The 27,441-nt window shown below is 42.2% G+C and overlaps 1 protein-coding gene across 2 annotated transcripts in view; it reads left to right on the top strand.

Annotated features, from left to right (window-relative positions):
• The window catches only part of RAD50 (RAD50 double strand break repair protein), a 463,790-nt gene that overhangs the window by 279,389 nt on the left and 156,960 nt on the right, over positions 1-27,441 (top strand). For both annotated transcript variants that reach the window (XM_073620674.1, XM_073620673.1), the window contains exons 17-18: positions 13,962-14,155; positions 25,723-25,833. In XM_073620674.1, coding sequence (XP_073476775.1) covers positions 13,962-14,155; positions 25,723-25,833 — 305 coding nt within the window. The remainder of the gene's footprint in view (positions 1-13,961; positions 14,156-25,722; positions 25,834-27,441) is intronic.

The following is a 27,441-nucleotide window of genomic DNA, read 5'->3' as shown; positions in this document are numbered from 1 at the left end:
ACAGCCCCAAAACATCACTGCTCTAGAGGAGATCTGCATGGAGGAATGGGCCAACATACCAGAAACAGTGTGTGACAAGCTTGTGAAGACTTACAGAAAACGTTTGACCTCTGTCATTGCCAACAAAGGATAAATAACAAAGTATTGAGATGAACTTTTGATATTGACCAAATACTTATTTTCCACCATAATTTGCAAATAAATTCTTTCAAAAATCTGACAATGTGATTGTCTGGATTTGTTTCCACATTTTGTCTCTCATAGTTGAGGTATATGACAATTACAGGCCTCTCTCATCTTTTTAAGTGGGAGAACTTGCACAATTGGTGGCTGACTAAATACTTTTTTGCCCCACTGTATATATAATATATACCGTATTTATCGGTGTATAACACACACATTTTTCCCCTAAAAACAGAGGATAAACAGTGTCTGCGTGTTATGCGGGCGGTCCGCCCCAGGAGCCACCCATTGGGGGGGGGGGGGGTGCCTGCATAATCTAAAATTGATAAAATCACTTGCCAGCTGCTTATCCTACACCGCTCCTCCTGTGTCAGTGTCATTATAAAACGAAGCTTGTAAATATCTCAATAGCTCCTTTTTTTTCTGGCAGCTCTCCTCTTCTGATTGTAGCTTTAGATTGGAGGAGGAGAGCGGTCACATGACCATCTATGTAATGTCAGAGGAGAGCAGTCATGTGACCAGGTCAGTGAAAAAAAACTGAGCTATTGAGGTATATGGAGGCTTCATTTTACAGTAGGAGTGACACAGGAGGAGCAGTGTAAAAGGGGCTGGCAGTGAATTTTTTTTAACTGTAGAGGATGCTGGCAGCGCTGTCCCAGGAGACTGGGGGTCTCCTGGGAGTGGAGGGGGCTGTATACTGGATGGGGGGCTATATACTATACTGGAGGGGGGCTGTGTACTGTACAGGGAGAGGGGAGTTATGTACTGGATGGGGGGCTGTGTACTGTGCAGGGAGAGGGGGGCTGTGAAAAAATGTTTTCCTTAAACTTCCCTCTTAAAATTGGGTTGCGTGTTTATACTCCTGTGCATGTTATACGCCGATAAATACGATATATGTTTTTTAAACATAATTTTCGGTTTTGGCCACGTGCATCCTGAATTTTTGGTTTCAGTTTCGGCACCAAAATTTCCATTCAGTGCACCTCTACAAAATTTCGTAAGTCTCGATGAATGCAATTGGTGGTATGTTACTGCTAGCTGAGGATTCTGGTGGCTAGTGAATGAACACAAGAACAATTTGACAAAACTGAGTTTTATAGAACATTTGTTTAGCTAATTACATGAAAGTAAGGTTAACCACTTAAGGACCAGCCTTGTTTTGGATTTTAGGTGTTTACATGTTTAAACAGGTTTTTTTGCTAGAAAATTACTTAGAACCCCCAAACATTATATATGTTTTTTTTTCGAACACCCTAGAGAATAAAATGGCATTTAAATGGCGTTAAAATTGTGTCGTTGCAATACTTTTTTTTGCACCGTATTTGCGCAGCGGTCTTATAAGCGCACTTTTTTTGGAAAATATTCACTTTTTTGAATAAAAAAATAAGACAACAGTAAAGTTAGCCCAATTTTTCTTATATTGTGAAATATAATGTTACGCCAAGTAAATTGATACCCAACATTTCACGCTTCAAAATGGCGTCAAACATTTACCCTCAAAAATCTCTATAGGCGACGTTTAAAAAAATTCTACAGGTTGCATGTTTTACGTTACAGTGGAGGTCTGGGGCTAGAATTATTGCTCTCGCTCTACTGGTCACGATGATACCTCACGTGTGGTTTGACCACAAGTTTCATATGCAGGCGCTACTCGCGTATGCGTTAGCTTCTGCGCGTGAGCTCGTCGGGGCGGGGGGTTTTTAAAATTTTTTTTTTATTATTATTATTATTTATTTTACATTATTTTATTTATTTTTACACTGTTTTAAAAAAAAAATGGTGTCACTTTTATTACTATTACAAGGGATGTAAACATCCCTTGTAATAGAAAAAAGCATGATAGGACCTCTTAAATATGAGATCTGGGGTCAAAAAGACCTCAGATCTCATATTTACACTAAAATGCAATAAAAAAATTGAAAAAAAATATGCCTTAAACCACTTCAGCCCCAGAAGGATTTACCCCCTTCCTGACCAGAGCACTTTTTACAATTTGGCACTGCGTCGCTTTAACTGCTAATTGCGCGGTCATGCAATGCTATACCCAAAGGAAATTTGTGTCCTTTTCTTTCCACAAATAGAGCTTTCTTTTGATGCTATTTGATCGCCTCTGTGGTTTTTATTCTTTGCGCTATAAAACGGAAAAAGACCGAAAATTTTGAAAAAAAATTAAATTTTCTACTTTTTGTTATAAAAAAAATCCAATAAACTCAATGTTAGTCATACATTTAGGCCAAAATGTATTCGGCCACATGTCTTTGGTAAAAAAAATGTCAGTAAGCGTATATACATTTTCTGTAATTTACACAGCTTTTAGTTTGACTGCCTATGTCATTTCTTGAGGTGCTAAAATGGCAGGGCAGTACAAACCCCCCCCCAAATGACACCATTTTGGAAAGTAGACACCCCAAGGAAATTGCTGAGAGGCATGTTGAGCCCATTGAATATTATTTTTTTTGTCCCAAGAGACTGAATAATGACAAAAAAAAAAAAAAAAAATTGACAAAAAGTTGTCACTAAATGATATATTGCTCACACAGGCCATGGGCATATGTGGAATTGCTCCCCAAAATACATTTAGCTGCTTCTCCTGAGTATGGGGATACCACATGTGTAGGACTTTTTGGGAGCCTAGCCGCGTACGGGGCCCCGAAAACCAAGCACCGCCTTCAGGATTCCTAAGGGCGTAAATTTTTTATTTCACTCCTCACTACCTATCACAGTTTTGAAGGCCATAAAATGCCAAGATGGCACAACCCCCCCCCAAATGACCCCATTTTGGAAAGTAGACATCCCAAGCTATTTGCTGAGAGGCATGTTGAGTCCATGGAATATTTTATATTTTGCCACAAGTTGCAGGAAAATTACAAACTTTTTTTTTTTTTTTTTGCACAAAGTTGTCACTAAATGATATATTGCTCACACACGCCATGGGCATATGTGGAATTGTACCCCAAATACATTCTGCTGATTCTCCTGAATACAGGGATACCACATGTGTGGGACTTTTTGGGAGCCTAGCCGCGTACGGGGCCCCCGAAAACCAAGCACCACCTTCAGGATTTCTAAGGGCGTAAAGTTTTGATTTCACTCCTCACTACCTATCACAGTTTTGAAGGCCATAAAATGCCCAGATGGCACAAACCCCCCCCCCCCCTCCAAATGACCCTATTTTGGAAAGTAGACACCCCAAGCTATTTGCTGAGAGGCATGTTAAATCCATGGAATATTTTATATTTTGACACAAGTTGCGGGAAAGTGACCAATTTTTTTTTTTTTTTTGCACAAAGTTGTTACTAAATGATATATTGCTCAAACATGCCATGGGCATATGTGGAATTACACCCCAAAATACATTCTGCTACTTCTCCTGAGTACGAGGATACCACATGTGTGGGACTTTTTGGGAGCCTAGCTTCATACGGGGCCCAGAAATCCAATCACCGCCTTCAGGATTTCTAAGGGCGTACATTTTTGATTTCACTCCTCACTACCTATCACAGTTTTGAATGCCATAAAATGCCAAGATAGCACAAAACCCCCCAAAATGACCCCATTTTGGAAAGTAGACACCCCAAGCTATTTGCTGAGAGGCATGGTGAGTATTTTGCAGCTCTCATTTGTTTTTAAAAATGATGAAAGACAAGAAAGACAAGAAAAATGTATTTTTTTTTTCTTTTTTCAATTTTCAAAACTTTGTGACAAAAAGTGAGGTCTGCAAAATACTCAATATACCTCTCAGAAAATAGCTTGGGGTGTCTATTTTCCAAAATGGGGTCATGGGGGGGGGGGTTTGTGCCATCTGGGCATTCCATGGCCTCCGAAACTGTGATAGGCAGTGAAGAGTGAAATCAAAAATTTACGCCCTTAGAAAGCCTGAAGGCGGTGCTTGGTTTTCGGGGTTCCGTACGCGGCTAGGCTCCCAAAAAGTCTCACACATGTGGTATCCCCGTACTCAGGAGAAGCAACAGAATGTATTTTGGGTGTAATTTCACATATTCCCATGGCATGTTTGAGCAATATATCATTTGGTGACAACTTTGTGCAAAAAAAATAAATAAAAATTTGTCTTTTTCCCGCAACTTGTGTCACAATATAAAATATTCCATGGACTCGACATGCCTCTCAGCAAATAGCTTGGGGTGTCTACTTTCCAAAATGGGGTCATTTTGGGGGGGGGGGGGGTTGAACTGTCCTGGCATTTTATGCACAACATTTAGAAGCTTATGTCACACATCACCCACTCTTCTAACCACTTGAAGACACTTTTTGTTTACATGAAAAAATTATTTTTTTTTGCAAGAAAATTACTTTGAACCCCCAAACATATATTTTTTTTAAAGCAAATGCCCTACAGATTAAAATGATTGGTGTTTCTTTTTTTTTTATTCACACAGTATTTGCGCAGCGATTTTTCAAACGCATTTTTTTGGGAAAAAACACACTTTTTAAAATTTTAATGCACTAAAACACACTATATTGCCCAAATGTTTGATGAGATAAAAAAGATGATCTTAGGCCGAGTACATGGATACCAAACATGACATGCTTTAAAATTGCGCATAAACGTGCAGTGGTGACAAACTAAATACATTTTTAAAAGCCTTTAAAAGCCTTTACAGGTTACCACTTTAGATTTACAGAGGAGGTCTACTACTAAAATTACTGCCCTCGATCTGACCTTCGTGGTGATACCTCACATGCAAGGTACAATTGCTGTTTACATTTGACGCCAGACCGATGCTTGCGTTCGACTTTGCGCGAGAGCAGGGGGGGACAGGGGTGCTTTTTTTCTTTTTTTTTTTCTTTTTAATCTTATTTTTAAACTGTTCCTTTCATTTTTTTTTTAATCATTTTTATTGTTATCTCAGGGGATGTAAATATCCCCTATGATAGCAATAGGTAGTGACAGGTACTCTTTTTTTTGAAAAAATTGGAGTCTATTAGACCCTAGATCTCTCCTCTGCCCTCAAAGCATCTGACCACACCAAGATCGGTGTGATAAAATGCTTTCCCAATTTCTCAATGACGCTGTTTACATCCGGCGAAATCTAAGTCATGAAATGCTCGTAGCTTCCGGTTTCTTAGGCCATAGAGATGTTTGTAGCCATTCTGGTCTCTGATCAGCTCTATGGTCAGCTGGCTGAATCACCGGCTGCATTCTCAGGTTCCCTGTTGGGACAGGAGAGCCAGAGAAAAACATGGAAGACGGTGGGGTGGGGGGCATTCCCTCCCAGTGCTTGTAAAAGCAGTCTAGAGGCTAATTAGCTGCTAGGATTGCTTTTACATGAAAGCCGACCGCTGGCTGAAAATAATGATACCTAAACCTGCAGGCATCATTCTGGTATAACCACTCAAAGTCCAGCAACATACCAGTACATTGCTGGTCCTTGTTGGGCATATATTGTAAACTTTTTTTTCATGCAGCCTGTGGGCTGAACGAAAAAAAGAGATTGATCGGTGGATATGCCCACCATTAGAATACCTCCCTTCATCCACCCACTTCTAATGATGGGCATACGTGCACCGTTTATATATGCCGAAGCATGGGGGCATCCTCCCGCAAAAGGCAGGAGCAGATCGCTCCTCCACCCACTGCTGCCCCTATGCTTCGGCATATATGCTGAAGTATGTAACTGTGGTGGTGAAATCATCTCTGACAGCGCTGGAGTCACGGCTTTATGTATCGTGGGAGCAAACGCTGTTGCTGTCAAGATAAATAAATCCGCGCTGCAACTGAATGGCGTACCTGCTAAGCAAATGATGGTTAACAAAAAACAAATTAACATTACAGTATAACAGTAAGACTTACCATACCTGCAAAGCAAATACAAAAAAAAATAGTAAAAAATAAAACATTTAACGCAACATGTGCCTAAAATATATATATATGCCGAAGCATGGGGGCATCCTCCCACAAAAGGTAGGAGCAAATCGTTCCTCCACCCACCGCTGCCCCCACGCTTCGGCATATATGCTGAAGTATGTAACTGTGGTGGTGAAATCACCTCCGACAGTGCTGGAGTCACGGCTTTATGTATCGTGGGAGCAAACGCTGTTGCTGTCAAGATAAATAAATCCGCTCTGCAGCTGAATGGCGTACCTGAAAACAAAAAAGTGGTTAACAATAAAAAAACAATAAAGTATAAAAAAATTACATACCTATAAAGCAAACATGATAAAAACATAATAACAATAAAACATTGCAGAATAGAATACAGTAAAAAAGAGCAGAACAATAGAGAGAGAGAGAGAGAACAATAAAACAACAACTATTTTTGTTTATTTTTATTTTATATATTTTTTTTGTGTTTTACTTTTTTTTGTTTTTGTTTTTTTACACTTTTTTTTGTAACTTTAACTTTTTTAACTGGTACCAGGTTTGGGTCTCTCAAAATGCAATGGCATCTTGGGAGACCCTGTGAAAGTGTGTCCTAGTCTGTGCAGTGCTGTACCCTACACTAATACTCAACTAGTGTATGGTAGCGTTCAAAACATTCACCAATGCAAAGACCATGATTGTCAGGACAGAAGGGACAATAATACCGGGTGTCACGCCTATATCCGCGCTTGCTGCAGACACGACATCTTTTTTGGGGGGCTCGTTGGGTAGGGGTACTCGGGAGGACATAAAGAAAATGCCTCTCATGCAGCCGGCTTACTGCATTTGGTTGGGGATGGTGAGGTGGAGCACCGTCTGGAAACAGAAGGGCTCTGACGATCTCTTCCTGGAAGGATCCAGTCCGTCCTGAAGCTCTGTATAGCACATAAGCATTCAGCAAAGCCAATTGAAAAAAATAAACAGACACTTTTTTGTACCAGCGTCTGGCCTTACGGGCAACTAGGTACGGCGCCAACAACTGGTCGTTGAGGTCCACCCCTCCCATGTTAAGGTTATATTCGTGGACACAGTGGGGTTTCTCCACAACACCAGTCGGCGTAGTAATTTGGACCGTCGTGTCTGCATGAATGGAGGTAAGAACGAAAACATTCTTATTATCCCTCCACTTCATAGTGAGCAAGTTATTACACTGCAAGCAGGCTCTCTCCCCCAGCCTAAGACCGGAATCTACAAGCCGCTGGGGAAAGCCCTGGCGATTGGGTGCCACATGCTCCAATCTGATGATCAAAAAGGTGACTAAAAAGTGGCACGCTCGTGTAATAATTGTCCACGTACAATAATAATAAGGTGACACCAAGTCCCACACTATCTTGCCAGCGCTTCCTATGCAGTCAGGGCAGTTTGTCGGCTCTACGTGACTATCTTTGCCCTCATAAACCATAAAACTACATGTATAGCCTGTGGCCCTGTCACAGAGCTTATACCTCTTGACCCCGTATCTGGCACACTTGCTGGGAAGGTACTGTTTGAATGACAAGCGGCCAGAAAATTTAATCAGGGACTCATCAACGCAGACAACTTGATGGGGAGTAAACAAGTCTGCAAAACGTTGGTTGAAGTGGTTTACCAGGGGCCGAATTTTGTAGAGTCGATCGTATTCAGGGTCTCCACGAGGACGACAGAGTTCATTGTTGTTGAAGTGCCTGAACCGCAAAATCTGCTCATATCGTGCCCTGGCCATGGAGGCAGAGAACACGGGCATATGGTAAATTGGGTCAGTGGACCAATATGACCGCAACTCACTCTTTTTATTTATGCCCATGTTGAGGGAAAGGCCCAGAAAGATCCTAAATTCGGAAACCGTAATTGGTTTCCAATCTCTGGCAAGGGAGGACTGGGGAATAGTGGCGATGTGTTGACCAGCGTACAAATTGCTTTGGTCCACAATAGATCTATAGAGATCTTCGGTGAAAAACAGCGAGTAAAAATCCAGTGATGTAAAATCAACTGTTTCCACCTGAATGCCGGGTTGGCCAGTGAATGGGGAAAGTACGGGTGCTGCAGAAGTGGTGGGTTCCCAATTTGGATTAGCGAATGCAGCAGGAAGGGCACTATGTGCACGACGGGCCTGTATTCGTCTTCTTGGTGGCAGCGGGACACTACTTGTGCTTGCCAGCTTGAACTGCACTGCTGGGACTCGCCACGTCACCAAGTGTTACTGCAGTGCTGGATGTATGACCAGGGTGTACTAGGCCGCTGGTGCTTGCCAGTTCACCAGAAGGAATAGTGGCGCTAGTACTTCTCTGCTCCATATGAGGGACCTGCGGTTCTTGCACATCAAGGACAGAAGAAGAAGTTCGGGGTCTGGTACGCCTGACCTTGGCAAGGACCACAACTCCGTCGTCAGAGCTATCTGTCATGGAGCCGCTGTCCTCTACAGGATCCTATTCTGAGCCTGAATCTGACAGATGAGTGACTTCCTCTTCACTATCTGTCATGCTCAGAAACGTGTAGGCCTCTTCACTAGTGCACCTTCAATTTGCCATTTTGGGCTCTAAATTTAGGGGTACACTAGTGAGACTCGCAGGCAAAAAAGCTCCTGACTGTTAGCGATTGTATCAAAATGCTACCAAAAAACCTGTTAGCGATCGCAGGGATCAGGCCTGACTATGCAAACGCTGCAGTTATGTGTGCTTAGTGTTTTGTGAGTGACAGTTATCGATCGATACTGCACTTGGGTGCCTGGGCTGGGCTGGGCCGAGGGGCAAAACGCAGGTGCTAGCAGGTATCTGGGCTGGTCCCGCTAACACTGCATTTTTGGGAACCCTAAACTGCTGGGGACGCTAGTATAGATCTGATCATATATTGATCTGTTCAGATACTATACCACTAAGGGAGGTGTATGCTGCGTGCGTGGGTGTTAGCGGTACTGGCGCTAACCTGATGCTGCCTGTGGCGACGCAGACCTTATCTGACCCTAAAACTTAACTTATATCTTCGTCGGGCGATCAGGGGGTTAAACCTTTATAACGTAATAAACGGCGGGTGCCCTGAAACTATAATAAACAAAGTAACTAACCAGCGTCACCCGTAACAGTTATACGGTGATCGCTGGTGAAAGGGTTAACTAGGGGGCAATCAGGGGTTAAAACCTTTAGTGGGTAGTATACGGGGGTCCCTGTCGCTATAAAACGCTGACGGCGAACCTATATACTTACCTCCCTAACTAGCGTCTAGCGTCACCTGTGTCACTAATACAGCGATCAGAAAAATGATCGCTTAGTGACACTGGTGACGGGGGGTGATCAAGGGGTTAAAACTTTATTAGGGGGGGTTAGGGGGGTACCCTAGACCTAAAGGGGGCTAACCCTAACTGCCCTACCACTTATAACTGTCAAAAACTGACACCAATTGGAAAAAAAACAAACTGCTATTGGTGTCACTGTGACGGGGGTGGTTGGGGGGTGATTGGGGGGTTAAAAGTGTGCCTAGTGTGTTCTACTGTACATGTAGTGTTGGTGTACTTACTTGGATGTCTTCTCTCCTCGGCGCCGGAACGAAAAGACCAGCTTGAGGAGAGATGACATCACTTCCTTTGCCGCTGTTTACATTACAGTGGCAGAGGAACAATTTCATTTGTGGGGAGCGATCGCGAGGGGGTGGCCACGAATGAGTGGCCTCTGCCTGTGTCGCTTCCCCAACGATGCCGACCGCCTCGGGCACCGGGGGGGGGGATGCGCGATGCACCCCCTGCCCGCGGAAGGCAGATCATGTACCAGGTACGTGATTTTGCCTGTCCGTGACATTCTGACGCAGTATATCTGCGTTAGGCGGTCGGCAAGTGGTTAAGAGGCGTTGGTGGAAGTGACGTTTTGACGTTGCTTCCGCCCAGCAGTGTCATGGAGACGAGTGGGCGCCATCTTAGCCTCACTCGTCTCCAGGCACAGAAGGGAGATGGATTCGATCACCTCCGCCGCTACCAACGGCTCCGGTAAGCGGCGGAGGGCACCGGATCACGGCGGGAGGGGGGGGGCCCCTCTCCCGCCACCAATAAAAGTGATCTCTCGGCGAATCCGCCGCAGGGACCACTTTTATCAGAAAGCCGGCTGCTGCATTAAAACAGGGATACCGGGGTTATGGCAGCTAGCTGCTGCCATAACCACGATATCCGCCGACAAACTTTGGACGTACATCGGCATGCAGCGGTCCGAAAGTGGTTAATAATATAACTTTAGTATAACTTAGATTACAATATAGTCCGCTTTACTAAAATTAGTTGATGCAAAAATTAATACAACTCACAACTACATCTAGTATTTTGTATGACCTCCATGATTTGTAAGGACAATACCAAGTCTTCTAGGTATGGAATGAACACGTTGGCGACATATTGCAATATCTATCTTTTTCCATTCTTCAAGAACGACCTCTTTTAGAGCCAGGATGCTGGATGGAGAGTGATGCTTGTCTCTTCAGAATTCCCCATAGGTGTTTGATTGGGTTCAGATCAGGAGACATAGTTGGCCGCTGAATCACCTTCACCCTGTTCTTCAGAAATGCAACAGTGGCCTTAGATGTGTGTTTTTGGATTATTGTCCTGTTGGAAAAGTGCACGACGACCAAGGGCATGGAGTGATGGTAGCATCTTCTCTTTCAATATAGAGCAGTACATCTGTGAATTCATGATATAGGCAGTCCCCGAGTTACAAACGACTTCTACTTACAAACGGCCTCAAATGCCGGCCACTTGTGCTCTACGCTGGTCCTGGATACCTCCGGACACATCCCATACTGCAGTACTACATGTACTGCATGGCCAGAAGAGCCCCAGATAACATAACAAGCACCCGGAACATCCCACATCCATGCACAGGCGGACGTTACACTTACAAATGCAGTGTTCCGACCGGAAGTTACTTACAAATGCAGTGTTGCAACTTACGAACAAACCTACAGTCCTTATTGTGTTTGTAACTTGGGGACTTCCTGTACCATCAATAAAATGCAGCTCCCCAACACCAGCAGCACTCATGCAGCCCCACAAAAGGACACTGCTACCACCATGTTTCACTGTAGGCACCATGCATTTTTCTTTGTACTCCTCATCTTTGCAATGACATACAGTTCAATGACGTACAGTAATATCCAGAGGTTGTCTTTGGGAAATAGACATATGAGTGCTGCCAGCATTGCTGCAGAGGTGGAAGGGGTGGGGGGTCAGCCTGTCAGTGCTCAGACCATATGCCGCACAATGCATAAAATTGATCTGCATGGCTGTCGTCCCAGAAGGAAGCTTCTTCTAAAGATGATGCACAAGAAAACCCACAAACAGTTTGCTGAAGACAAGCAGACTAAGGACATGGATTACTGGAACCATGTCCTGTGGTCTGATGAGACCAAGATAAACTTATTTGGTTCAGATGGTGTCAAGCGTGTATGGCGGCAACCAGGTGAGGAGTACAAAGACAAGTGTCTCTTGACTACAGTCAAGCATGGTGGTGGGAGTGTCATGGTCTGGGGCTGCATGAGTGCTGCCGACACTAGGGAGCTACAGTTAATTGAGGGAACTATGAATGCCAACATGTACTGTGACATACTGAAGCAGAGCATGATCCCCTCCCCTCAGAGACTGGGCCACAGGGCAATATTCCAACATGACAACGACCTCAAACACACCTCCAAGACGACCACTGCCTTGCTAAAGAAGCTGAGGGTAAAGGTGATGGACTGGCCAAGCATGTCTCCAGACCTAAACACTATTGAGCATCTGTGGGGCATCCTCAAATTTAAGGTGGAGGATCGCAAGGTCTCTAACATCCACCAGCTCCGTGCTGTCGTCATGGAGGAGTGGAAGAGGACTCCAGTGGCAACCTGTGAAGCTCTGGTGAACTCCATGCCCAAGAGGGTTACGGCAGTGCTGAAAAATAATGGTGACCACACAAAATATTGACACTTTGGGCCCAATTGGGACATTTTCACTTAGGGGTGTTCTCACTTTTGTTGCCAGCGGTTTAGACATTAATTGCTGTGTGTTGAGTTATTTTGAGGGGACAGCAAATATACACTGTTATACAAGCTGTACACTCACTGCTTTACATTGTAGCAAAATGTCATTTCTTCAGTGTTGTCACATGAAAAATATAATAAAATATTTACAAAAATGTGAGGGGTGTACTCACTTTTGTGAGATACTGTACAGTACATTAAAAAATAGTAATCGTGAATCCCACTTTCACAGCCCTAGTAGTATTCAGCCTCAATGATTCAGGGTATTTAATGTATGTATTGTATTTAATGAGACGGCATCCTTTTGAAAACTTGAACCAGAATCCACCTTTTATAGAGATTAGCTCTTAACTCTTAATAAACTAGCCACACATGGGATTTAGGAAATTGTTCCCTGTGAAAAAAAAACATAAGGAGCAGTTATCTAAACTGATTTATTTTTATTGCATTCATTTTTCATCCTATATACAGTGCCTTGAAGAAGTATTCATACCCCTTGAAATTTTCCACATTTTGTCATGTTACAACCAAAAATTTATTTTATTTGGATTTTATGTGATAGGCCAACACAGTGGAAGGAAAATGATAAATGGTTTTCATATTTTTTTACAAATAAATATCTGAAAAATGTGGTATGCATTTGTATTCAGCCCCTAACAACCCCTAACTAAAATCTAGTTAACCATTTGCCTTCAAAAGTCACCTAACTAGTAAGTAGAGTACACCTGTCTGTAATTTGATCTCAGTATAAATACAGCTGTTCTGTGAAGCCCTCAGTTAGTGAATCTTAGTGAACAAACAGCATAATGAAGGCCAGTGAACACACCAGACAGGTCAGGGATAAAGTTGTGGAGAAATTTAAAGCAGTGTTAAGTTTAAAAAAAAAAAAAATCCCAAGCTTTGAACATCTCATGGAGCACTGTTTAATCCATCATCCGAAAATAGGAAGAGTATGGAGGAGCTCCAGAGATCCAAAGCTCAGGTGGGAGAATCTGTCCACGGGACAACTATTAGTCGTGCACTCCACAAATCTGGCCTTAATGGAAGGGTTTTTTTTTTTTTGTAATGTTCCTAATACTGTACAGATTCTGCTGTTTTTTAATTCGTTTTACTTTTTGCATAGTTTACCTGCTGAGTCCCGATCTTTAAACATACAGTAACATCCTTGTGAAGTTGTTAAAAAAGAAAAAAAAAAGCCATTTCAAAGGATTCATGGCTGATTACATCTCTTGCTGGACTGCATTGTCATATAAAGCACTGCAGGAATCAGAGATCATTTGCAAAGTGTAGTTATCCATATCAAACGTAGCCAGTAGACTTCATTCTGCTGTATCCAGATCTATCAAAAATCCTATTTTGTGTTTTCATCCTAGTTTACATCCTTGACTCATTAACTACCTGTATGATTAAATAAAATAACACAGGCAGACCTATTCAATAAAAATCCTGTAAACCAGAGTTGGATATCCTGCAAAACAGAGTTGGATAACTTCACAGAAGCCACTAGGAAGCTATGGGGTGGTTTATCACATGTATGGAGAGTTTTGTAATACACCAAGAATTCCTTTTGTACAAACACTTGTTGACTGTCTCCAGATGGCAACCTTTTCAGAACTTGAAAACACCATACTGTATGTCTCTTGTGACACTGGTTGGGAATCTCTTCTCTGGGGAATTGATGCAGTAGTTGATAATTATGTAGGCCTAGATTATTTGTAGTCGGATTCATAAACTTGACAGGGTTATGTTTCTGATTTATTACAGGTACTTGTAGAACGCCGAAAATGTATGCAGCTCGTTACATATATATTTTACATTCACATCAGTCCCTGCCCTCCAGGAGCCTAAATGCACAATCTCTGCTAGTATGAAAAAGCAGCTGCAGCGTATTGTACCTAATTATTTTCATATTCTTTTTTGTAATCTCTAGTTTCTGGTAAAATTGAACTGCTGCGCCAGCGGATACAGGACCAACAAGAACAGATCCAACAACTGAAGAGTTCCGCCAATGAACTGCGAGCAGAAAAGCTGCAGATTTCCAGTAATCTTCAGCGTCGCCAGCAATTAGAAGAGCAAAGTGTGGAGATGACCACTGAGCTGCAGTGCCTGTCTAGAGAGATCAGGGTGAGAATAATGTGGAGTGGTCAACAAATTAAGTGCTGATAAATGGGTAAAAACAAGAATGTCTGTGGGCACTTTCACACTGATTTATTGCAGTAACACAAGATCAGTAACACAGTCAATTTACTACATATTACTGCAACTTGTGTCAATGTACCCAACTAAATGTAGTGCATAGCTGTGCTGTGCAATTAAATTACAACCGTACTCCAACACACCTAGTAGCCCCACATATGCATTTTAGTGCATCACAATACACTGATGTAAACCACAGAGTTTACCACTGTGGTAAGGCAGCCTATTCATTCTAAACCATCTTTGTGTTCTGGTCCAGGGCTTTGGCAAAAATGCTGCAGGTCCATTCAAATCTGTGCTGTGATACATTTGCAGTCTATTCAAAATGCCTTACAGTTACGAGCATTAACCACTTGCCGACCGCCGCATGTACATATACGTCGACAAAATGGCACAGACAGGCAAATGGGGGTACAGGTACGTCCCTTTAAATTTGCCGCCGTGTGGCCGCGAGCTCCGTGAGTGTGTTTACGGGTCCCGCGGACTCGATGTCCACGAGGATTCCTGCAATCGTCTCACGGAGAGGAAGAACGGGGTAATGCTGATGCAAACAAGCATTTCCCCATCCTGCCTAGTGACAGGACACTGATCACAGATCCCTGTAATCGGGAGTGGTGATCAGTATCGTGTCACACATAGCCCATCCCCCCCACAGTTAGAACACATCCCTAGGACACACTTAACCCCTTCACTGCCAGTCACATTTACACAGTAATCAATGCATTTTAATCGCACTGATCACAGTATAAATGTGAATGGTCCCAAAATAGCGATAAAAGTGTCCGATCTGTCCGCCATGATGTCGCAGTCACAATAAAATTTGTTGATCGCCGCCATTACTAGTAAAAAAAAAAAATTATTAATAAAAATGCCATAAAACTATCCCCTATTTTTGCGATTTTTTTTTTTTTTTTTTTTACCAAAAATATGTAGAAGAATACGTATCGGCCTAAACTGAGGAAAAAAATGTTTTTTTATATATATTCTTTGGGGATATTTATTATAGCAAAAAGTAACAAATATTGCTTTTTTTTTCAAAATTATCACTCTTCTTTTGTTTATAGCGCAAAAAATAAAAACCGCAGAGGTGATCAAATACCACCAATAGAAAGCTCTATTTGTGGGGAAAAAAGGACGTCAGTTTTGTTTGGGAGCCACATTGCACGACCGCACAATTGTCAGTTAAAGCGATGCAGTGCCGTATCGCAAAAAGTGCTCTGGTCTTTGGCCAGCCAAATGGTCCGAGGCTTAAGTGGTTAAAGCATGTGAAGCTTGTTAGAACCATATGAATGGGCAGTAAAACGTTAAAGGGGTTGTAAAGGTATTTTTTTTTTTTTTTAAATAACAAACATGTTATACTTACCTCCACTGTGCAGCTTGTTTTGCACAGAGTGGCCCCGAACCTGGTCTTCTGGGGTCCCTCGGCGGCTGTCTCAACTCCTCCCCACAAGAACTAAACACCTTCATGTGAGCTCTCTTGCATGGTGTTTAGTTCTTGCAGGTGCGCTCCAGTGATGCAGCCGGCAGCTATAGCCGCTGACTGTATCACTCGGCCCCGCCCCCCGGCGCGCCGCGTCATTGGATGTGATTGACAGCAGCGCGAGCCAATGGCTGTGCTGCTTTCAATCCATCCACTCTAGTGAATCAACGGGCAGGCTGAGCGGCGAAGAGGAAATCAGGGGCGAGCGCAGCAGGTGAACGGGCTCAGGTAAGTAAAATGGGGGAGCCAATATTGTTGGATGTTTTTTCACCGTAATGCATAGGATGCATTACGGTGAAAAAATTTGAACCTTTACAACCCCTTTAAGGTAAACTTGCAAATAAGGCTTAGAGTAGAAATTTGTATATCCAAACATTTCCTAAGGTCTCCTAAGGGATCACAGGTGTATTATTAGACTAGATTATAGAAACATTAATATCACCTTTGATTCTATGAGGGGAGACTGTTAATCCACTAGTCATATTGTTAATGGAAAGCTATTGTTTATGATCATTTTATTGTGTGGCAGAAACAGAAATTTTATAGCACAGTGTCACATCTGAAATAAAAATCAATTAGAGGTGTCATATCTTATTTTTGCATCTACATATTATAAACTGTCCACAATGCTTTTGCATGTTGTGTTTCTTCAGAAGTTTAGAAAATGCCAGCCAGCTGCTCTTTTCTTGTTTTTATTGTACAAAAATCAATATGAGTGGAGACAGTTTGTTCAGTTCCTATTGAAATTTAGGGCAAACAAATGCACTGTGAATAAATTCTGAAGAGGATGTGGGTTTTCTCGAATGCAAAGATATGCACTTATCAGATTGTCTACAATGTTCTGGGTATATGAGAGATAAGTCACAGGTTTCTAGAAAGTATACCTTTTTTATTTGTCATTGTTTGATAAACCTAATGGCATGTACAGTGATGGAATGATTCCACTCAATTCAGCAATTTTGAAGAATACCAAATGTTTTTTTTTAAAAAAGCAAGTCTTCGAGTATAATCCTCATAAAAAATATGTTTAGAATGGTATATATAGGAACATCCAAGGTTTGTTGGGCACTACCAAACTTAGTGTAGTCACTTACTGTGCCACTTACCGATGACAATTTGTACCGGGGTGGATCCCCTTTGTCAAGTCAGCCTGCAGCAACACTATCGGTGGCCAGACCATTCTCCTGAATAAACATAGGACGGCTATGGAGGGATCAGAGGAATCCCACCCTTCTTTATCATCTACTCCAGAAGCAAGTGCATGTAGGCATTCAAAGCCTGCCTCTCGCTTTGTTAACCCTTCTGCATGAAGGTGCTCCCCCACTTCTACAAGCAGAAGGCTGTTTGTACATCCAAATATGTTTCTGGATAGTTTTCCCCTTGGCATTTGGGTATAGGCTAAGCCCTTATGTCTGCCATCTCCTTCAGCTGCCCCTCAACATTTTTCTGGTGTTACTGCACACAACAGTGTTTCTTTCCAGTCTTTCTGGGTTCTACATGCCCTAGGACTTCTTTTTCCTATTCTAGGAGAAACATGAATTCAGAAGTATATAGTCAGGAAAGTAATTTAGTGGGATTTTGTGGGTGCCAGGCAAGTAGATTTAGACAACCATCAGAATAAAAAGTATAAATCACATTTTATTAAACATAAACAAAGTTTAAAAATTATGCTAGCTGTACATAATATAGAACAAAGGCAGTACATATCAGAATAGATAATAAGGGGTCACTCAGCACTAAAATCCTGACATGTTTCGCCCACTGGGGCTTCCTCAGGGGATGTTTGTTGAGGGACCAAAATGGGTATGTCACTGCATAAGATAAAGTACAATTAAGAGCCATCAAAAACAAAATATAGCAAGAAAAGTATGTTTAAGAAAAGATGTTAACGACTGTCCAAAGCTAAATACTTGGCACAGCGCAGTGTCCGTTCTCCTAGTTCGGCTCTACTCCTACAGCAGGTAACTATCCAATGGTTGGCAGTCGAATTATTCAGCTTTGGACAGTCGATAGTTCCTATCCATAGACAGGTAAATGTTCTTAGAAGTGAGACTAATATTTCTTTCCTTTGCTCCTCAGCTGAGGATGTTTCACTGGAGTGGGATGGGTCCAGACGATTCTTAGAATCATGTTCTTTTGTCTTAATGTTAGTAAAGTTTGCAGCATTTCCTGTCAGACCCCAGAGACACCCCTAGGTGTTTTAGGCTTCTGGGTTCATACTGTTCATCCTTCTGTTCTCCTGGTGTCACTTGCCACAGCCTCTGTTGCTATATATCCTCATGCTTGTTTACCCTTGTACAAGTGCCCCTTGCTAACTCTACTTCCTCCTTCCTTCTTTACTTGGGTTTTTTATTTTTTTATTTTGCGCATCTCAAGGGTAATTTAGATGTCATGTTTGAATATTATGCTGTTAGGGCTCTCACATCCCCAGTGATATCTTGCTCCAAGTTTGGTTTTCTGACCAGGAAACCTCTTATCTTAATTGTACAGTACACAACACAAAATTCAGACAATGGGGTATTATATACCACCTTCAGGTGATGGGACGCTAGGAATGCCTGCCAGCGCACCTTTGTATAACCTCACCAACTTTAGTTTTTTGCTAGAGTCCTAGGTGATGGACCTCTAGAAATGCTTTCTAAACCAATTCTTCTTTTTTTTTTTCTCCACTGCTTATTGCCTCAGAGCTCACTTGTAAAATGTACCCGGACCCTGCAGCAGCTGGTCCAGCCTGTAATGTTTGCTTTGGGCAATGGATCATGGGCAACAAATGGCCCATCTGACAAAGACCAATTTTACTGCAACTATGTCTCACTTCTTTGGGAAAAACTCTGCCCTTCTGGAGCCTTCGATCTCTAATGTCCAAATGCACCCTTCTGCTTCTTTACTACTTGAATCTATTCAGGAATATGACCTTTGTCCTCTTAACCTCTTCAAGGAAGGTTTTGAGAGTTAGGGTGAGGTGGATGCAGAAAAGTATCCTGCAAACGGACTGCTCACCACCTGCATTTTATAAAACACGAGGTAAGGCTTCATGCCGTATGTTATGTACTAGCTTTTGTCTAACAGCATCCAAATCACCTCAGCCAAAACAAGCTCCTATGGGCACTCAACAGCTGGCGCAATATGAAAAGACGTTGCTCTGCACACACAAGTTAACTGTGCCTTGCACAAGGATTGGCCAAATCCCAACAAGGTAACTAGGTATTTATTCCTCCAAACTTTATATTTTTTAGTTATATCCTATGGAAAAGGAATTTATGAAAAAATAATATGTTCCAGTAATAGATCCTTCCATCCCATTTGACATCTCACTGTTCCTGTTAAAGATGTTTCCTTCTTTAAGGATTCAGTCTGTGGTCATTTTGAAATCTTATTGAAGGCTGCTTTTGCTCTTGCTGGTCATTCTTTACAACAGTCATTGCGGCCATGTCTATTTTTCAGACTGTAGCTAACGGGACAAGCAACAATTCATGCTTTCAGTGCTGCTATTTTGTATAAATATCCTGGAAAAGGTGTCTAGATTGACACTGCTCTCTGTGCACAGAAATTTGTGGTTAAAGTCTTGGTCTTCTGAGCCTGCTTGTAAAAGTCGTCTTAAAAGTGTGCCTTTTAAAGGTGAATGGTTTAATGAATCTCTTAATAAAGTTATCAAGCAAATTACCTGGGGAAAAGTACTTCTAGCCCACAAAAAACAGTCTAAGCCTAGTGCTACCACAGCTATTACCTCTTCTCAAAAAAGGGATCCTTTAGCTTCTCCTATGTGTCTTCCTATAATTCAAAGGTGAGTTCATCCTTTACTTGCAAGCAATGGACCCCAAAACCCTCTAAGCTTACCCAGAAGCCCTCTTCACAATGAAGGGACAACACCACTTTTCAGAGCAGAGGGACATCTTTGAACAGTCTGGATCCGAGATGGCACATACTTCCGGGTCCAATCTGTTGTTTTTGAGGGGCTACAAAATAGAATCCACGCCCCCTCCTTGTTTTCTAACCTCCAGTCTGCCAGCTTTACATCAAAGACAGGCAGACTTGTGGGCTACCCTGGATCAACTTCAGGCACAAGGAGTGGTCATACCAGTCCCTATAGAAGAAAAGTTTAAAGTGTTTTACTCAAACCTGTTCACGGTCCCATAACCGACATTCATCCTATTTTGCACTTTAAATCCCTTAACAGATATCTGCATGTCCCTAATTTTTTTTTGCTAGCTACTGCTAGCAAAGCAAACAGAATATTGGCATGCATTAAAAAGGGGATAAAACAATAATTCTCCTGCTCTACAAGACTCTGGTCGGCCGAACCTAGAGTATGCTGTCCAGTTCTGGGCAGCAGTCCTCAGAAAGGATGTACTGGAAATGGAGCGAGTACAAAGAAGGGCAACTAAGTTAATCACTTAACCACTGGACACTTGAACCCCTTTCCTAACCAGATCAATTTTCAGCTTTTGGTGCTTGTTTTGATTGACAATTACTCAGTCATGCAACACTGTACCTATATAAAAATGTTGTCCTTTTTTTCACACAAATAGAGCTTTAATTTGGTGGCATTTAATCACTGCTGGGTTTTTGTTTTTTGCGCTATAAAAGAAAAAAGACCGAAAATTCTGTAAAAAAAAAATGCAAATTTTGCAAATTAGTAATTTTTCTTCATATATTTTGGCCAAAATTTATACTGCTACATATCGTTGGTAAAAATAACCCAAATCGTTGTATATTATTTGGTCTTTGTGAAAGTTATAGAGTCCAAAAGCTATGGTGCCAATCTGAAAATTGATCACATCTGACGGATGCACTGACGGCCTATCTCATTTCTTGAGACCCTAACAAGCCAGGAAAGTACAAATACCCCGTAAATGACCTCTTTTTGGAAAGTAGACATTCCAAGGTATTTAGTAAGAGGCATGGTGTGTTTTTTGAAGTTGTAATTTTTTCTAACAATTCTTTGCAAAATCAAGATTTTTTTTTTCTTTTTTTTTTTCACAAAATTGTTATAGTAGCAGGTTATTTCTCGCACATAGCATATGCATAGCACAAATTACACCCCAAAACACATTCTTCTACTCCTCCTGAGTATGGCGATACCACATGTGTGAGACTTTTACGCAGCGTGGCCACATATAGAGGCCCAACATGCAGGGAGCGCCGTTAGGCGTTCTTGGAACATAAATTACACATATAATTTTTTGACTACCTCTTACACTTTTGAAGGCCCTGGAGCACCAGGACAATTGAAACATCCCAAAAATGACCCCATTTTGGAAAGAAAACAACCCAATGTATAATCTATGAGGCATAATGAGTCTTTTGAACATGTCATTTTTTTCTACAAGTTTTTGGAAAATGTGTAAAGAAAATGAAAATGCTTTTTTTTTTTTTTTACACAAAGTTGTCCATTTATACAATATTTCTAACACATAGCATGTACATACCAAAAATTACACCCCAAAATAGATTTTCCTACTGCTGAGTACAGCGATACCACTTGTGGGGGACTTTTCCACAGCCTGGCCACATAGAGAGGCCCACATGCAGGGACCACCATCAGGTGTTCTAGGGGCATAAGTTTTAATTCTAATGTGACTACCTATTACACTTTTGTGAGGCACTCTAGTGGCATGGATGAGAACTGATGTGGTGTGGATGAACATGAAAGGGGATGGATGAGCCGTGGATGGGGATGGCTGAGTATGGATAAGATGACTGAGCATGGCTGGGTACGGCTGAGTATGGATGGGGGTGGATGGGATGGATAAATGGATGAGTATTGCTGAGTATGGATGGATGGATGAGTATTGTTGAGGATGGATGGCTGAGCATGGATGGGTATGCTGAGTATGGATGGCTGAGCATGGATGGCTGAGTATGGATGGATGGCCGCAATGGGCCAATATCAGCGCTGTGGGCACTACAGATCCAACCCACAATGCTGCTGCCACCGATCTCTCTCCTCTCCGCTCACACTGTACAGAGAGGGGAGAGAGGAACCGGATGTGACGCTGGTTTGTTTACAAGTGATCGCTCTGTCATTTGACGGAGCAATCACGTGATAAACGGCTGTCAGCGGCCATTTACCATGATCCATGATGCCCGCCGGTCACGGATATTCCAGAGTGCGCGCCCCAGGGAGCGCGTGGGAGCAGGATTCTGGGAGGACGTCAATGTACACCTTCCCAGAGTTATTGAGACGCGCTGTAGCCGTCATTCGTCTATGGCGCGGTCGTTAACTGGTTAATAAAGGATCTGGAGGATATTTGTTATGAGGAAAGGTTGCAGTACTGAACTTATTCTCTCTGGAGAAGAGAAGATATGATTTCAAATTATAAATACCGTACTGGTGACCCCACAATAGCGATAAAACTTTTTTGCGGAAGAGTGTTTAACAAGACACGTGGCCACTCATTGAAATTGGAGGAAAAGAGGTTTGGCCTTAAACTACGTAGAGGGTTCTTTACTGTAGGAGCGGCAAGGATGTGGAATTCCCTTCCACAGGCGGTGGTCTCGGTGGGGAGCATCTATAGTTTCAAAAAACTATTAGATAAGCACCTGAACGACCGCAACATACATGGATATACAATGTAATACTGACATATAATCACACACATAGGTTGGACTTGATGGACTTGTAACTTCAACTCCAACCTTGCTACAGCCTCGGTGGGATCAGTTTAAACTACACACCCACTCCCTTTTATCTAGACTGAAAGCCTCCCCCAAAGTTAATCTTCAACAGGCCACCAACCGGTTGACGTCCCTTGCTGACACTTTTGTGGCAGATCCCTCTTCCGACATTTCTTCTGCGTTAAAATCTCAAACCCATCTTGTTGATCAACTACACTACGAAAAGGCTAAACAAAAGCTCCTCTTTTGTCGGCAACAAATCTCTGAGCAGGGGAGAGGGCTGCAAAACTGCTGGTCTACTTGGCCCACCAAGATTCTAGGCCCCCTGGTGATAATTATTTTGCTGGGTATGCAGGGTACCCAACTGACTGACTCACTGATTGCTGCAGAATTTTGTTCATATTATGCATCTTTATACTCCTCGCAAGTGACTGTTACCACATCAAACAGTCAGTCCTTCTTACAGGCTATTCGCTTCCCTCAACTGACCAAAGCCTAGTTAGCTTGCCTTGAGGCTCCCCTCTCTGACGATGAAATTGCTACTGCTATTGCCACTCTTGCCCCAGCCAAGGCACCTGGGGAGGACGGCTTCCCCCTATATTTTTACGCTGCCTATTCTAGTCCCTGAATTGTCCATGTATAAATATATTTTGAGGAGGGTGTCCTATCAGACTCCATGAGGGAGGCCCTGATTATTGTAATCCCTAAACCGGACAAGGACCCCCAACACCCCGAATTGTACCGCCCGATTTCCCTGTTAGTGGATATTCAAATTCTAGCAAAGGTTCTGGCCATACGCCTTAACCAAGTCATCCTATCCCTTATACACCCCGAGCAAACCTGGGTTTATTCCCAGGTAAAACACATCCATGAACGCCACTTCTATAGTAACATTCAGGCTCACCATAATTCAGTTGCCACCTGAGCGGTAGTGGTGCTCGATGCGGCTAAAGCATTTTATTCCATGGAGTGGGGATACCTCTGGGAATGTCTAAAGGGCTTTGGCCCTAATTTAATCAAATTAGTACAATTTCATTACTACTCCCCTGTGGCCTGAGTTTCAAAGAATGGGTGCGTGCCCAACTCCTTCCTTCTTGGGCGAGGAACAACAGGGATGTCCGTTGTCCCCATTACTATACGCCCTTGCAGCTGAACCCCTTTCCATCTCACTTAGATCACATCCCAATATTCGTGGTCTTCGGTCAGGCTCTCTTGTGGAATCTGTAGGAATGTTTGCAGATTGCATGATTTTATACGTAGAAGACACCGGCTCCTCGTATGCCGCTTTGCAGGTTCTTGAGAAGTTTGAGGCACACTCAGTGTTATGCATTAACTGGGGAATATTACAAATCCTTCCCCTGGACAGTTACCCGCCATCATGTAGTGCAGGTTCTTACCCACTAAACAGGGTGGCAGCTATCTAATACTTGGGGGTCCTAGTCACCAAGGAGTTGCAGGATTACACAGTAAACAACATTGAACCACTATTTACCTCTCTAAAAACTTGCACACAGTCATGGGCAAGTCTTCCCCTGGGGGTTATGGGGAGAATATACTGTGTCAAGATGATCCTTCTAACTAAATTCTTGTACATGTTTTGGCATTCCCCAGTACTACTCCCCCTTAAAATTTGTAAAACAATCCGTACTATCTTTAATACATTTATTTGGGCATCGGGTAGACATAAATTGCATTGGCTCATCCTTAAAAACCCATCCCATTTCTATCACTTAGATAAGACCGAAGCTATTCGATACCAAACACTAGTTTGTAGACAGCCAAACCGAGGACCTTACCTGCCCCTACAGGTGATCTTTAAAGAGGGTGGACAGTCTAGTGCAGTGAACACACGTGAGCCTTTGCTGAGATATCACAGATGTGTCTGGGAGCTAGCTCTAAGTCGAACTAACACCCCACCGCTTCATACACATGTTCTCTTGTGGCACAACCCCCAACTACAAGAACTTCCCTCCATACCTGATATTGACCCCTGGGCGTGATATACCTTTTACCAAGTGCATAGGCCTCTAGGCCCAAAGCCCTTCCAAACTCTGAAAGAGGAATTTGAGCTTCCTAACCGTATGCTATTTAGGTAGCTACAGCTTCACCATGCTCTATGTGGTCCGTTCCCAGACATTATCTCTACCCTTCAATCTTTGCCCCCGATAGATATCCATGGCTCAGAACTCACTAAATTGATATCAGCATTGTACAATGCCCTGCACATCCCCGCTGCCACTAGTATAGCTGACAGGGTCAAATCTACATTGGAGTCAGTTGTTGTGTCTTTGGAGGATGTAGAGTGGGATGAGGAACTTGTAAGGCACCAAACTAGTCTCACCTAGATTGTCAGACCAAATTGCGCAACTATATATCATACATAGAACGTACCTAACTCTGCTCTGGGTTTCCAGATACTGCCCAAACCACAGCCCATTGTGTCCCCGCTGCTCAGTGGAAATGGGCACTTTCTTGCACTTTCTTTAAGCTTACTGGGAACAATATCATCAAATTCATGCATGATCGTATGAGGTCCCCACTCCAATTAGTTCCTAAACCGTGTATACTTGGCCTACTTCCAGATATTGACATGGACAAGTTCCTCACTGTTTTTTGCATGAAACCCTTTTCAGTGCCTGTAAACTTGTCGTACATCACTGGATGCAGGCCACTCCTCCTACCTTTCAGGCCTGGTTAACAGAGGTGAATTCCACACTCCCATACAAGAAACTGGTTTACCTTCACAGAGGTTGTCCCTCGAAATATAACAAAATCTGGGATAGATTGTTGAAGCAGTCAGACACCTGTAATGCATGATAATATGCTAAAGGTTTTATGATGTGTCTTTGGATTTTTTTTCCACTTATGTTTGTAACCTTGTAATATGTTGCCTGTAATGCTGATTTGTTCTGCATCTTTGTGCTTACACGTTCAGCAGCCCAAAATAGCGCTGTGACTCATTTACCCCCACCCCTACCCCCATTTTTAATTTCTTGTGGGATGCTCTTTCCAGGATTAATGAATTCAGATATTCATACTACCACTGTATCTGCTCTAATTATGCCTGATAACTCTGTATTGTACTCTTGTACTATGGATATCCATCTTTTTTTTGTGTTTACGTAACATGCTTTTGTACATTCAGCATCTTCTTTGCAAATAACATTGTTTTCTGAATTAAAAACCTAGCCTGAGTAACTGTGCTGACACTTATTGTCTATACATGTTCTGCTGCTGTCACTAGCAAAAAGATTATCCTGAAAAAAATACATGCAGTCATGCATGCATATAGACATGAAATGGCTGTAAATTGGGGCTTACAGATCTGTCATTGCTACACCAAGTAATTCTTGCTTGTATTATGCAAAATAATTTACTCTAAAATATTTATCTTCAGGAAGCTCGAGAACAAGTATTCCCCCTGGATAACACTATGGAAAAACTTCATCAGGAGAAGAAAGAAATCCTACAGAGGAAAGACTCCAGCTACAGAGCAGTACAAGAAAGGGTAAATCTTCCATTTATAGTTCACTAAAACTCAACTGAACTTGGAGTGTAAATGCACTGAATGCAATGGGACACGTGTATCAAGGAAATTTGTGACATAATTGTGATGATATTGAGAACTTGGCACCCCAGAAACTGTGTGAGAAGACCCAGGGCAGCCTTGTTGTTTAAAATCCTTTTATTTAACTTATTTTATTGCAAATATTCAATAAAAAAAAGAAAAACAGGAAACAGGTTTAAAGTATACATGAACCCTTACCTCGTAAAACAACCCATTCAGTTTAAAATAGAGTTGAAAGGGAATGAATATATAAATAGATTTAAATATAAAGAAATATATATATGTATGTATGTATATATATATATATATATATATATATATGTATGTATATATATATATATATATATATATATATATATGTGTGTGTGTTTGTGTATATATATCATTATTTAAGGTACTTGTATAGCGCCATCAATTTATGCAGCACTTTACAAAAATATTGTACATTCACATCAGTCCCTACCCTCAAGGAGCTTACAATCTAAGGTCCCTAACTCACATTCATATACTAGGGCCAATTTAGACAGAAGCCAATTAAACTACCACCATGCCTTTGAAGTGTGGGAGAAAACCTGAGTACCCGGAGGAAACCCACGCAGGCACAGGGAGAACATGCAAAGTCCAGGCAGGTAGTGTTGTGGTTGGGATTTGAACCAGCGACCCTTTTTTACGGCTAGGCGAGAGTGCTACCCACTACACCACTGTGTGTGTGTGTGTATATATATATATATATATATATCTATCTCACATCTCACCAATACCAGTATCAGTGCCGATACCGGGGTTTTGCACAAGTACTCGTGCAAATGCTCAGATACCCAAAGCCGATGCATTTGCGTTGTGATTTGAGCCCATATAAAATTAATAGGCTCAAATCGCACAGCAAAGAATCGCATGTGGTGAAATTCCTGTCCGAATCGCATTCGGTTTCCTCACCGCTCCTGTGTGAACCCAGGCTTGTCATAGTGACTTCAGCCTGGGTTCGCACAAGAGCGGTGCGAGAAACCTTCCTGCATGACGGGTTCCACCAGTGAAGCTCCAGCTCCCGATCATCAGCGAATTGTTTCAGATGGCAGTGCGGGAAATCGCATGCAATTCTGACAGGAATCGCACCACATTCCTGTTCAAATGGCATGCTATTCTTTGCAGTGTGATTTGAGCCCATTTATTTTGTATCGCAGTGCACATCTCCACACAGCTAAAAAACTGACTGTGCTGGGCTTTCATACCTAGTGTGATTTAATTTTTAATAGGAAAGCAGGAGGACTAGTAGGAACACCAGGTATTTCACACAAAGGAAGCAATAAAAAAGAACAGAATACTTTTTCTTACAAGTACATAGTACCACAGGTATATATCCAAACATATCAAGAATATGAAATGTTAGGTTTTACATTTGTAGAATAGGAGACTCAAAGCCAGCTTACCTCCACAGCCAACTTTACTAGCAGGACCATAAAACTCACTTTGCCCAGACCTCTTAATAGCTAAATCTAAAACTAATTGAATGCCTTAATTGGAAGACTGGAAAGGAACCCTGCAGTATGA

Source organism: Aquarana catesbeiana, linkage group LG03, assembly GCF_042186555.1.
Source record: "Aquarana catesbeiana isolate 2022-GZ linkage group LG03, ASM4218655v1, whole genome shotgun sequence".
Classification (NCBI taxonomy): Eukaryota; Metazoa; Chordata; class Amphibia; order Anura; family Ranidae; genus Aquarana; species Aquarana catesbeiana.
The sequence above is the reverse complement of the archived record's forward strand: the minus strand, read 5'-3'. Positions and strand labels throughout refer to the sequence as shown.